This window comes from Arctopsyche grandis, chromosome 5 (genome assembly GCF_051622035.1).
Source record: "Arctopsyche grandis isolate Sample6627 chromosome 5, ASM5162203v2, whole genome shotgun sequence".
NCBI classification, from domain to species: Eukaryota; Metazoa; Arthropoda; class Insecta; order Trichoptera; family Hydropsychidae; genus Arctopsyche; species Arctopsyche grandis.
In genome coordinates this window covers 27,336,378-27,351,114 of record NC_135359.1, presented here as the reverse complement: position 1 = coordinate 27,351,114, position 14,737 = coordinate 27,336,378, and the positions used below count along the sequence as shown (strand labels likewise).

General features: G+C 35.5%; 1 protein-coding gene across 1 annotated transcript in view; it reads right to left on the bottom strand.

Annotated features, from left to right (window-relative positions):
- LOC143912397 (fat-like cadherin-related tumor suppressor homolog) overlaps positions 1-14,385 on the bottom strand; it is a 109,861-nt gene extending 95,476 nt beyond the window's left edge. Inside the window, exon 1 of the mRNA XM_077431674.1 lies at positions 11,052-14,385. Within this exon, the coding sequence (XP_077287800.1) occupies positions 11,052-14,385 (3,334 nt within the window). The remainder of the gene's footprint in view (positions 1-11,051) is intronic.
- Between the last annotated feature and the right edge of the window lie 352 nt (positions 14,386-14,737).

The following is a 14,737-nucleotide window of genomic DNA, read 5'->3' as shown; positions in this document are numbered from 1 at the left end:
ATTATTAAATTTAAATTTGAAGATCGGAATTTCAATCAAATCAAAATCAAAGATTGATCTGTATTTAATAAAATATATATATACATAAAATATATAAGTTATAGAAACGATACACAAGTTATATAAACACATTATTATAAAGATAAAACCCTAGAAAAACATTTATTTAATGCAGAAAATAGCGAATAGTGCAAAGAAGAAGAGGGCCTGGAATATATCAGACAGTGATTTATAAAGAACACCAAATGGCTTTTCAGGGATGTAGTATTTAAGATGAAGACAGATCTGTTGTATTTTAAATTTCGAAAGAAAGAGACGGTACTTGAAGAAGAAGAACACTATCGACAGTATATTGCTTTCTTATTTTTTGTTTGTTAACTTTTGCGTACATGTGTAGAGTAAAAAAGATTAAACTGGAAATATGTAGATGGGACACTTGTATGGGTTAGAACTTGTATACTTTCTACTCTGGCATAACTAAAATGAAGAAAATATAATTTAAAGTTGAAATACTTAAATAACTATCATCTACATTTCGACGCTAAAAAGATTTAAATTTTATAAAACTTTACTCGGAAAAATCAAAGTTTTCCACGAGATGTTGGTATAGTGAACTTCAACTGGAAATGCTTAATTAAGTGACATATTCTATAAAACAGAAGGAAAAAATCAAATTACACAGTATAGAGATCGTATTTTGAACATTTTACGAAAAAAAAACAATACACACATGCGATTTGAGAAACGCCGCACAGTGTGGCCGCTTCCAGATCCGCCTAGACATTGAAGATTTTAATATTTTCCGATAAACTATTAAAATATCATCGTTTTTATCTATACTTCGATGTATTGTTAATAAAATTTCATTTGGTCGTGTCAAAAATCCGTCACACTTGATCAAAATTGTGGTTCGTGTGGTTATCCAATGAAATATATTTGTATTGGGTGCGTTTGTAACTTCCAGATTGGAAGTCAATTTATTTCTAGTCGAAAGCTTTATTGATAAGTTTTTGATTGAATATTACTCAATAAGGTACGCTCTATTAATATTTTACCAAAGATATATTTACGTTTGTAGGAATTTTCATTAGAATATCTACCCCCGAGTTTTTTTGTGAAAATCAAAAATTTCAATAAGGTTTTTTAAGTAAACAGCTGCTTGACTTCGCCACGATTTTAATCAATCGTAAAAGTTGAACTATTCAACTATAAGAAACTGCAAATATTGCGACAAAGTCTTCATTTTTTTTACGTTAAACTTTTCTTCACTATATCAATACAGATAAACAATTTTGACTTTTTTTTTTGTATCATCAATGAAACTTCACTTTTCTGACACCTTTTTTTTTCCAGTGATTACGAATTTGATAATAATATATATGTACATATATATGTTACACCGAATCCATGAAATTGTCTATTACAAGCATTCGGCAAGAGAATTGCCGAATGCATGAAAAATGCAAGCACGTTGCCCAGTTCACGGATTCCGTAAATTCTTTGCCGAATGCGTGAACTGGACAGCGTGTTATATTATAACCAAGTGTCAAAGTGACAGCTGAATAAGGATGTTTAATTTACATATTATTATGTATAATATGACTACATATATATGTTTCACTGTTAAAATATTGATCAAAATGTATAAACATGACATTAATTTATGTATAAGTCATATGAGATGATCGAAACATATGTATGTAGTCATATTATACATAATAATAAGTAAATTAAACATCCTCATTCAGCTGTCACTTTGACACTTGTCCACGCTGTCCAGTTCTAAAAAACAACACCGGAGAGCTGCTGTCTATTTTCCGACTCCATGCTTTGAGCAGACAAATTCTTGGCGAATACACGCATTCGCCAAAGAATTTACGGAATCCGTGAACTGGGCAACATGTTTGCATTTTTCACGCATTCGGCAATTCTCTTGCCGAATGCGTGTAAAAGACAATTTCACGGATTCGGTGTAACATATACATAAAATATCGTTATTCTTTGTGTCTGTGTGAGATAACGCTTACTGTACTATATAACCGTTTAGATTCGACATATATGTATATGTACATATGTACGTCACAGCTTAACATTGCCAAAAAAATGTACGAATATAATAACAAAAGAAAAAACTTTTATATATACTGTTTGCTATGAATTTTTCCTCTAGGCAAGTATCTGAGCATTTAGCACCATCTATTGAAAATTTATTCAATTAATTAATTTTTCTATTGCTGTTTAATATTGTTTATATGAAGGTAGGTAGGTATTTTTACCATTTTTTTCATATTAAACAATTAAATATAAATATATTTAAAAGGTATTTGAAAAAAATACGACCACGTGCAGATCGAACACAGAACCGACACATTTCTTTTAATTTTTTTTAAATTAATAGAAAAATATACCATAACCCATGAGATGAAATTTCATCGGGCACAACACTAGTTAAATATTATTCAATCGTAAAGTTTTTCTATGCAAAATGCAATGTAAACTCAATTATGTTCGGTTCATGGCTATTAAAATCTCACAATATCTGAACCCTTATATAAATGCATCGAAAATAAATTTTCAGCATAATATGTGCTACAGTTTTTGAGATATAGCTTTTAAAAAAAAAAAATGAGCGCGTGTCTAGGCAGATCTGCAAACGGCCACACTGCGCACCGTTTTGAACGCACAACGAACACGCGAGATCATACCGATTGCCTCACATATACATAAATACATACATACATACATATATTTTTATTACACGATACGCCAGCGCAATAATTATGATTAACATTTTTCGCTTTGTTCGTTTCGGCCAATTGGTAATACTAATAGTAGCCGCGCTCTGCGGCAGAATTTCGACAAAGGTCCACAGGTGAGGGTTGATTTACGCGAAAAACATTTCCGCAGGTATTCATTTAACTTTGTTGTCAACGCGAAATGATAAACGGGTGTGCGCCGAAAACTTCGCTTGTTCCCAAGTTGTGGGGCGCGTAGACCCACCTCTCCCCACATACATAGATATCCTTACACCTCACCACCCATCCCCATTCTCGTCCTCAGTCCCGAGTGTACTTGAAGGGTTTTTGCGGAAAAGTTAACGGCTTTGCACCTACGTTTCGTGTCACATTACATCGAAAGCCTCATAATTACGCTCGCCGACTACCAGACACGTTTCCTCACGCAATTCGCGCATCACCCCGCTTGACTGTAGTATGTATACATACATACACATATATATCTTAGTATATACACATATTGTATATATATATATATATATATATATATATATATATATATATATATATATATATATATATATATATATACATACTTATACAGGTACACATGCATATGTACTTATACCGTTTCCGGTTCTCGCTCGGGTATCCGCTCACGTTTCAGCTAAGGCTATTTATTTTGGACGACGCGCCCTCCAGAGAGGTTGATGGGATTTCAATATCTTCAAACTGTAAACAGTAGAGTGCTTTAAGCTATACTAGAACGTATATATATATATACATATATAAACATACATAGATAATCTCGAAACGATGGATTATGACATTGGATACTAGGGCTCGTGGTAGGCGAAAGATCGAGCAGGGGCTACTCTCTCTTCAAATTGGTTTATCGCAAAAGATAGAGTGGAGAATGACTCTCGATATTGATACGTCGTTTTCAATTTCAAAAGTCAAAATACGATTGTATCGTATCCGTAATGTCAGCTTTGGTTAAGGTATTGAGTGGTGCAGTGAGTAAAGTGGTGCTAAAAATAGTATGATATGATATTTTCACTAAGAGACTACATTTTGAGAGTTGAGAATTATTTAATGTAGAGATTTGCTTGAACCGTATATAAATATGGATTTTTTATGTAACTACATACATACAATGTATATCATTATTTATTGCTTAAATATGTATGAAGTATTTTTGTAGTTTTGTAAGCATTACTATATGAAGGTAAAAAGTAAGAAAATAGGTATATGTATGTATAGTAACAATTAAGAAGATAACAGAAGCAACTCATATCAGTATATATGAATGTAACAGTTGAAGTGTATCTTCCGGTGTAATATATTTTGACTGGTTACAATATATTCCATCTAACCTTCATTATTATATTATGTATTTTCATTTATAATACTATATTTTGACCAGTTGGAACATATTCCGTCTAACCCACGCGAGTTGATTCATATGGCGAATTACATTCCAACTGGTCGAAATATAAATTACAATTGAAAATACAGTTCAACTAAAGGTTGGTAGCAGGTTAGATGGAGAGGTCAAGTTTTCGTGAAAACATCAATCGACTAGTAAATTATGTTGATAAGTAAAATTTTTGTTTTGAATACATTCTCAGGGTTATCACAGTACCATACCAATTACCTTTATTCGTAATACCTAGAAAATAATGCATTATTGAATTCTAAAGCATTCGTAAAAACGCTTTGTCAAAACGCTCATAGTGTATTTACGCTTGTAGACTAATTCATTTACTAGTTGAATTGTATTCGAATATGATGATCTAAAACGCCAGTCGGAATATATAACAACTGAAAATAAACTTCGACTGTAACAGGTATACAGGTATTTTAATAAATTTATATTTTTTTATAATTTAAATAAACGATTTAAATCCAAACAAAAAAATTAATATTTCTTTACTCGAATTAAAGTAGAATGATATACGAAAAAATTTACATGTGTCTTACATGTGTCAATTTTCAGTTATGAAATAAAAAAAATGAATAATGGCTGGCAAATTTAATTCTCCGCATTTGTGATTTGTAATAAGGCTGTATGTTTATTGCAGATATTAGTGAGATTTGGATGCTGTCCAAATTAGTCGCCATTTGTGAAGGTTGCATATTTCTTCTTATTTTACTACCGACCTTATGATCACAACATAAATTTTATTGACAGACCTTAGCTTATTGGTAGCTTAGGTCATATATTTGAGATAGCTGGCGCATGCTATGAGTAAAAGATATCCAATAAAACGTTTTATCGTTGCTTAAAAAAGGCAAAAAGTGTACTAGATGTGTAATAAAGACAAGCTAAAGATTTATAAAATTTATGTTAAAACAGGTAAAAGCAGTACCAAGTTGATTTTTATTCGACAAACTGAATGAGCTTGCATTGAAAATGCAATCAAATAAATAGCCCTAAAGTTGTGATCTCAGCGTGTTTTATTCATAACACATGTAGACCGTGTAAAGTTTACATCATTTGATATGTATTACACGCCGGGCATTAGCTTTAAGTATGAAATAAATGGCTCATATGAACAATTACATAATCGTCGTCAAAGTTTATGTACATATTCGGGACACTTTGTTTTGAACGTGTGCGATTCGTTTAAGAGTTAAATTCGTTATGAAATACCTGTACGAATATCGTACGAACGAAATGAAAACTTTTTAATGAAACATTCATTACGTACGTGAAAGGTAGGTTTACGTTTTAGACTGTTTATTATTCAAGTTGCTGCGAGACATAATTCAAATCAACACGAGAAAAATAAATAGGGGCAGATTAAACGCTCTCGTTGAAAGTTTTCCGTTCTCGCTCGGACGTTCAGGATTTTGCAGAGATGAGAGGCAGGAAGGGAGGGGGAGGTGCGCGAAACGAAAAAGCTTTACATTCGCTGACTGAGACTCGTGACGAGACAGACAGGGCCGGAATTGGGAACGGGTTGTGTTTGTTTTCTGGACTAAAACTTTTTGACGTGCACGCTCAGCAACATTTATTATTATCGGTGCTTGTACTCGCAGAAATTCACAAAATATCGCGCCCTCACAGAGCAAAGGCGACAACTCCAGAACTCGGCCAAATCAATACATATGTCAATGCAAGTTTGTCACTATTTTCATATCAGTTCACACCGACTACATTTAGAAAATGTCGTAAGTACAAAAAGTAATAAGTTTTAACTTCAAATCACGTATCGATAAAAGCGAAAACTATATTATACTATATACATAATATAGCCAGCAGCAAAGCTCTGTAGTTATGCTTCTGCTTAGCATCGAGAGGCGACGGGTTCGATCCCATGAGCTGACCTCGATTGAAAATAATTTCTCTGAGTATATCTGTAGTGCTGCTGGTCAGACCTGGATATTTGTGACTCCAGGTCGATCGTTTCCTATCAGAGGTTGCCAATTTTCTCTAATTTCATTTTTGAAACGGTTCTCGGTAAAATTGGCTAAGCATCCTTCCTACCTACTATGTCACCACTATTTGAGATTGATTAATGTACAATAAAAAATGTATGTACAATTCATAGATGTCTCGTTAATTTGCGAGTTTTTCAGTGTCTCGTAATTCAGCGACTATAATGTAATAAAAAAATGCTGCAATGTTTTTTTAATTGACCAGGAAGGCGTATAGGGGTTACCTGTAAGGTCTTCTCGTATATATTATATGTAAAAAAATAAATAAAATAATACTATATATATGTAGATAAAACTATATAATACTATATATGTAGATAAAACTATATAAAACTATATAGATAAACTATATTATATTGTACACTAGTTATTTTACCCGGCTTCGCTCAGTATTTGTAATATAAACAGCGTAAACATGGCGAATCTAATAGTAAATATTCATTTGTTTTTTATTAAATTTATTTGAATCGAAAATATAATATTCAACCAATTGAATTGTCGTCATAGAAACTTTGTTTTGTTTACGAAGTTCGTGGTTGCGTTAATATTCTTAATATATTAGAGAAGTCACCGGTTTTGATCCCGCGAGCTGACCGCGATTGAAAATAATTTATTCTGAGTATAATCATTAATGCTGCTATTCAGAATTGGACATTTGTGACTCCAAGTCGATCTTTTCTTATTAGAGTTTGCCGATTTAGTCGATTTCATCGTTGAAGCGGTTCCTCCATCAAATTGGCAAAAACCATCCTACTCACTATGTCACCACTATTTGAATATGATTTTAAAAATTTATTATCTACAACATATGTAGATGCCAAGCTAATTTTCTTATATACATAAACACACACACACACACACACATATATATATATATATATATATATATATATATATATATACATATATAGTATTTATAATGCTTATATGTCTGGTCACAGTGGCGCGTTAGAGTTTTCTGTAATGTCACTGTGGCTAATATGCAAATAAATAAATTAGAGCTGCTAATAAACATTAGTGCCTTTTCGAAGGATGTAATTAAATTAAGATTGATAGTTAACATACATATATAAATGTAGGTTATATTATAGTTATAAATTTAAATTTATTATTTACAATTAGCAATTTGCTATTAAATAAATATACATATATACATTTTTATATTAAAATTATGAAGCTTTTTTGATATTAATATTATGTACCTACATATATATGTAAGTTCTTATAATAAAAAAATCGAACAAAATCATTTTGATTTATCGTATTGAATATCTGAAAAAATACAGTGGAATTAAATGAATGAAAGTAATCGTAAGAAATTAAAGTAATCGTTTTTTTTCATATACGCATTGAAAATATAGAATATGTAACTATTATACATACATACATATATTGTATCCATATTCCATTAAATATTTTTCATCAAATGAAATCTTCGAATCTATCGAATGAGTATAAAAAACACTTAAATTACGTTACATAAAATCCATCCAATTCAATCACACTTCAATAGTAGTGTGATTGAATTTACAGCTTTCACTTCAAATCGAATTTCGTCAACACTAATAGACAAAAATCTAAAGGATCCTATAATTGGGAGACAGTTAACTAAAGTACATTTATGAATAGTTACATGTAATTGCTCTTCAGAACAAATAGGCCTTTTGGAGTTGTTACCTTTGGGCAGTGAGGCCTCGATATATAATATGTATATTATACATAGAGTGTTCGTGTATAATAATGTCGACGTTTGGGCACGTCCGTGTCGCACAGTTCATTTGGCTGTTGGAAATTCCTCATCGGGGACACCCCGTCGAGTCCGGAAAAGGGAAACTTGTCTCCTTTGTATTTGTTTCTTTTGACACGTAATATATGAATCGGTGTCTCGAGTTTTCACGGAGAAAAATATCGGAAAGTTTTGCGTGTGTCGCGTGCGCACACACATGCATGCACGAAACTTTCCCTTCAAATTATACGCGTGCCGTTACAAATAAAAGGTCTCATTGTGTCCGCTTGAATACGTAGTGGTTTTTTTCACCCCCTTTCCAAAACACTTCGTGGGGAGTTAGAGTTGGAGGTAATTAAGACAAACATGGTGGTGAACGCGAGATGAACAAAGGGCGATACTTTGAAACAAAACGCGATACATCACTAAAGCCAAACGTAATCGTGCTATTATTATTGCTTAATGTACAGGAGTAATTAACGGATTACTTGTGTGCTATGTATGTATAGGTATAATAAATAGTTTATGGAAGTAAAGACTAGGTTGTTTGTCTTAAGAATGTTGTGGAATTTTCGCAGCGAAGAGATGGGATTGAAAGACGAATATGTGTGTTAGAAGCATTACTAAGAAAGTCATGGGGTTTGACTAATGGAGAAGATTCATAAAAGAAAGTGTTCGATTTGAATTTAAGAAAGTAACGGATATTAAAAAACATATCATAAAACCGGTAAGAATGAAAGATTTTAGGCAAAGGATCTGTCGGATATCGGTGATTACAACAAAATGTCTATACCCTTCAGGTATAAACACATATTAGCTAAACACAATCTGCTTTAGGTCTTTAATTAATATTATGTATTAGATGTTTTATGAGCATTTATAAGAATTGTAAATAGGTTTTTGAGCTCTTTTTTCCTATTACGTTGTACATATTAACATTATAATAATATAATACTATGATTACTAACAAAATTAAATTAAAATTGTAAAATTAAAAATGATCAGTAGATCAGTAGCTATTAAAATAGATATAAGATGTATTGTGAACATAAATTTGTAATCATACAAAGCATTTAAAAATCAAAATCAAGGTAAAGGATCCACTAAATTATGCAGTAGTTAAGTAAAAAAAAACGAATTCTGATCTAATCTTTTCAAAAAGTAGAAAACTAAACTTATTTTTTGAAAATTTTAAATCATAACCTATCGTTTCGGAATGTAACCTTTTTACTAAAAAAAATTAAAACTATAAGTAACATTAATCTTACTGTAAGCATTTCATTTATAAATTCATGTAACGAACAAGCGACTCATATATTGTAATTAAAATATAATTTGTATTCAAGAAGAATTACATTAATATAAGAATGAAATATGCTATGTTGACATGTTGGCGCGTTATTAATTGCTCAATTTTTAATATTAACATTTTGCACGTTAAAATTCATGGATGGCTTTGTAATTAACATGATATTTCATTTTTCAAGAGATTATGTGAATTTTTATACTTTAATATACTTTGTATTTTTTATATATGTTACAGTTGAAGTGTACATATCTTCCGGTTGTAATGTATTTCATCTAACTTGGTACCAACTACCGTTATAGTTGAAGTGTATTTTCAGTTTATTTTATTTTATTTATATATTTAAACCAGGAAGGCCTAACGGGTAAACCCATTGCACCTTCTTGGCCAAAACAAAGTAATAATCATTCAATAAATGAAAAAAAAAACACATGTCTACACACACAAACACATATGAACATACATTACAACTCATATGAAACATATGTATGAGTTATAATATATTCAGTCTAACACATGTATGCTGATTCATGTGACGAATTAAATTCCAACTGGTCAAAATATATAACAACTGAAAATACACTTCAACTATAAGTTGGTACCATATAAGATGGAAAGGTTAGGTTTTCGTGAAAATGTCACTAGACTAGTTAATTGGATTGGAAAGTCACATTTTTGTTTTGAACACATTCATAGAGCTATCGTAATATGATAGTCATTACCAAAGTTCGTAATACCTAGAAAATATTGAATTCTACCGAATTTGCAAATACATCAGAACTATCAAAACTTGACTTGTCAAAGATATAAAAAAAACTTCAAATTTCAAATTACAAGTCAAATTGTTGAAAGTGTATTTGCGCTTGTAGAGCTATAATTTACTAGTTGTTTGTATTCGAATATAGATTACCTAAACCGCTAGTTGGAATATATTACAACTGAAAATATATTTCGACTGTAATATGTATAAAACATATAAAAAATATTTTTAAATACGCCTACGTACATAAATGTAGGACTTCAACATAATTCCGAAGTAGCTTCGTATGTACATTTATACAAAAATTTCACTAATATGAATGAAGCGCTTATTTTCCCGAAACGATCTCTTTAATGGCAGTATACCGATTGAAATATTTACAGCATTTGGATCGTCGTCAAAAATTAATTTGTAAATACCTTTCATCTCAAAGGGGCGTCCGAATGAAGCGAAATTAGCCCCCTTTCAACCCGGAAAGAAATCGCTTAATAGAAATGAGACGGAATAATTCGCAATACGTTAAAAAGAGCCCCTCCAACCAGACACGATCGAATTGAGAGAGATAGGAATGAGGCGGGAAAGAGTTTGTACCTCTACAGAGTATTTCTGTTCCAGTCGTTTCGAATTAAATTTGAATGCTGGCAAACAGTAACATTTTTATGAGCAATTGCTTCCGCAACAAACCTTTCACAAAGTGCCGTCACGTTAAATTTCACGAGTTACTTTAATCCCTGTTCTATCTGGCATGTTGAACACACATTTTACTGTATTTTTATCAAAGAAACTCGAAGGGTATTATTCCTATACACATTGGCACGAGACTGTTGATAATTTGCGCTATATGAAATTCAAGTGTTTATTGTTTTGGGTCACCTAATTGGGTGACCTCTGAAATATACACATGTATGTGAATAATATAAAAATCGATAAAATATCAAATTCTGAACAGTTACGTATGCTTACTCCCGAACAAACCGTCAAAAAACAACATGGAATTTCTTCTTATACCGTATGTAGCATCACATCTAATATTTTTAAATGCCGAGTTGAGCAAAAAGAATATAATAAATGGATGCAAACCTTCACTGTCGATAATGAAGTACCCCATGCCATCTCCTCCTTTGATGGTGTATGTGATCCTCGAATCCATCCCAGGCGGATCAGCATCTGTAGCCTTCACAGCGAACACTCTAGTTCCAATTGGTTGGTTCTCTTTCACTGAACCTTCTAGCACAAAATCGTTAAAAGTTGGAGGATGAATGTTTTCATTGACGTCAATAACTTCCACCGTGACGGACACGTCTGTGACGAGAGACGGAGAACCACCATCACTGGCGCGAACCATCAACTGATGCATTTGTCTTTCTTCAAAATCCAACAGCCTTGACGTCCTCATGGTTCCCGTCAACGGATCGATTTTGAAGAAGTCGTCCAATTCGCCTTCGTCGAGAATGGAGTATTTGACTTGACCCCCAGAGCCCAAATCGTGGTCGATTGCATTGACGATGGCCACGACCGTTCCTTTGGGCACATCTTCTCTGACTTTGACGTTGAAAGCCGCCAAGCTGAACCGAGGTGCATTGTCGTTGACGTCATCGATGAATATCATAACTAGAGCATCGGAATACAGTCCACCGTTGTCTCTAGCTCGTATCTTTAATTCGTACACACTTTGACGCTCTCTATCCAAACTACTGGCGACACTAACAATACCCAACGACGGATCTACTGCAAAGTCTTCCGTGTCGCTCACTAAGGAGTATTTAATTTTTGAAAATTCACCAGAATCTGCATCGGTCGCGTTCAACTTGCACACTACAGTACCGTTCGAAGCACTTTCGACGATCTTATAGCTACCTAATGTTTTAATGAATTTGGGTGGGTTATCGTTTATGTCCAATACGGTTATAGGCAACAGCCTCGACACTCCTTTTTGCGGTTTGCCCAGATCGTAAACCGATATATTTATGATGTATTGGTATTCGCGCTCTCGGTCTAAGTAGCCGATGACTTTCAGATCGCCGGTTTCGGGATCGATCCTGAAGACGGAATCTTGATCGCCGCCAGATATGCCGAATATTAGTTTTCCATTGTATCCCAAATCGCGATCGCGCGCCTTTATCCTCGTAAGTGTTGTTCCGAGGATGACGGATTCGTTGACTTTGATTTCTAAGGGAAAATCGTAGAATTCAGGCGAATGTACGTTTTCTCCGTAACGACTGGGCATCATGGCGAATTCCTCCTGACTCACTTCATGTCCTTGCGCATTGTTTTTTTCTGCCGACGCCAACACTTCGGCCAACCTGCTGGCAACACCGGTCTCCTTACACTGAAACATCCCCTTATCCTCGCTGAGCAGCCGCCCCATGGTGGATAGAGCCTTTTTCGAATGGACCAAATGGATGTGTACTTTCACGCTGTCGGAAAAGTGAGTGCCGTCCGAAGCTGTTACGTTTATTTCCCTCTCGTCCGATTTGATTTCCTTGAGATCGCAAGCCACGGTGAGAATTCCGGTCGTCGGATCGATGCTGAAACAGCCGTCTTCGTTCCCCGACAATATATTGTAAGTAATGATGCTGCGTGCGTCCAAATCGATAGCCGTCAACGTTATTATTTCGGAGCTTATCGGCAAGTATCGCGAGACATGTCCCAAGCAATCGATCTTTTCAAATTGAGGCCTATTATCGTTTACGTCTCGTATTTTGATGGTTAATTGCATTTCCGTCTGCCTTCTGTAAGGGAGACCCCAATCGCTTGCCCTCACCCTTAAAATGTACTCCCTTCTTGAGCTCTCGTAATCGAGTACAAAAGTCGTTTTGACTATGCCCGAAAAGTGATCAATTTCGAACGGAACCGGGTTCAAATTCGCTATACTGTAAGATATGTAAGCGTTTTCTCCCGAGTCTCTATCTCTGGCTGTTACTTTAGTCACCGAAGTGCCGGCAGGCTCGTTTTCATCTAAATATACCGTGACCTCAGACTTTTCAAACAAGGGGTCGTTGTCGTTAGTGTCTAGGACATTAATCTTCACCTTAGCGGAGGACTGTTTTCTCGTTCCGATGTTGCCTTGATCAATGGCCGAGACGGTGAGCGTGTAGAAGGCTTTAGTTTCGGCGTCCAAAATGGCGGCCGTGTATAGCATGCCCGTGGTGGGGTTCACGAAAAACTCCCCACCCTCATTTCCGCCGACGATTTCCAGGAAAACCTGAGCATTCCTGCCAAAGTCGATATCGGTCACTTTCAGCCTAATAACGGGAGTGTTTATGGGCGCCGTTTCCGGTACGTTCACTTCGTATATTTCCTTGTGGAACACGGGCGCGTTGTCATTAAAATCAGTCAGATGTACAGCCACCGACTTGTAGCTCTGCTTGGTCGGGGTACCCCTGTCGACTGCCCGCAGGGTGAGATTGTACCCTTGAGGCGTTTTTTCCCTGTCCAATAGCGAGTGGACGATAATATTGAATTCGCCCGGTCTCTCCGTGGCCTGAATTCTAAAATGGCCGTCTGGGTCGCCGTTCACGATGTCGACACTTTTAATTTGGCCGTGGACGCCCCCGTCCTTGTCGACCACCCTGACAATGGCGTATATCTCGGGCCTGGTGTTCTCGACGAGGTCTGTGAAGTGGTGCACGTATATCTCGGGACTGAACAAGTTGACTTGTTTAACTTTGATGGTCAACATGGCGCGAGCAGCGTGCGAAGTGCCGCTCGTTTGGAACAAAGCCCCCCTGTCTTTACCCAGCACTACTATCTCGTGATAAGAGCGTTCGTTGAGAGTTAAGGGTCTCGTGATAGTGACTACTCCCGAGCTGGGGTGGATCGCGAACTGATCCGTCTCCTCTAAGAAGCTGTAATAAATCTCCCCGTTGAAGCCGAAATCGGCGTCTTCGGCCGTCACTTTAATTATGCTCTGGTGAAGTGGCGCATCTTCGGGTATAGTTATCGAATACTCTGTAGGATAGAACAGGGGGGACAGGTCGTTAGTGTCGAGGATTTTCACAATTACTGTCGTGTCAGCTTCCATGAGGATTTTGTTCTTGCCGTCCCGCTTCGAAGCCGATGCTCGCACTTCCAAGGTGTACTTATCCTTTCGTTCGCGATTGAGTACATCGGTGTTTCCGGTCCTGGTTCTGATCGACAGGAAGCAGAAGTCGCCGACTTGTCTCTCCTCCGCCTTGAAGAACTTGTTCTTGTCGCCGTTGATGATCTTGTAGCGCACGTCGAGGTTGCCATCTTGGCTCGTGCGCAGGCCGAGAGTGTCTTCGCCAGGTGGTTGTTTGGCGTAGACTTTTCCGACGCTGTTTTCTGGTATGGTGACATTGTAGATGGGATGCTGGAAGCGAAATTCTCCGGGACTGCTGGTCAGCACGGGCCACGGCCACACCAGCAGCCATGCCACTACCCCCAGCAACATCCCCACGACAGGGCACTTTGCTCAACTCATTTACCTGCAAAAGATAAAAAAAGTTATCCATAGAATGAGTAAGGTGTCGATATTATTTCAAATCATATTAAATGAAAATCATAATGCTAATTTGGTAATAATGCCTATCAATCTATGCTTCAATTCAGCCAACTTGGAAACATAGTGAGCTAAGATGTTTTGATCAGTAAGAATCCCATAATTAAAGATTCCTTATGAAAAAGGCAAATAAAAAGGTATTGGAATCAGGAGCTTTCCAACTGTCAAGTTAACTGAAATAAAATAAAGTTGGATAGTTATTTAATGGTCGATATAAGTCACCAGTGGGGAATCATTGCAAATT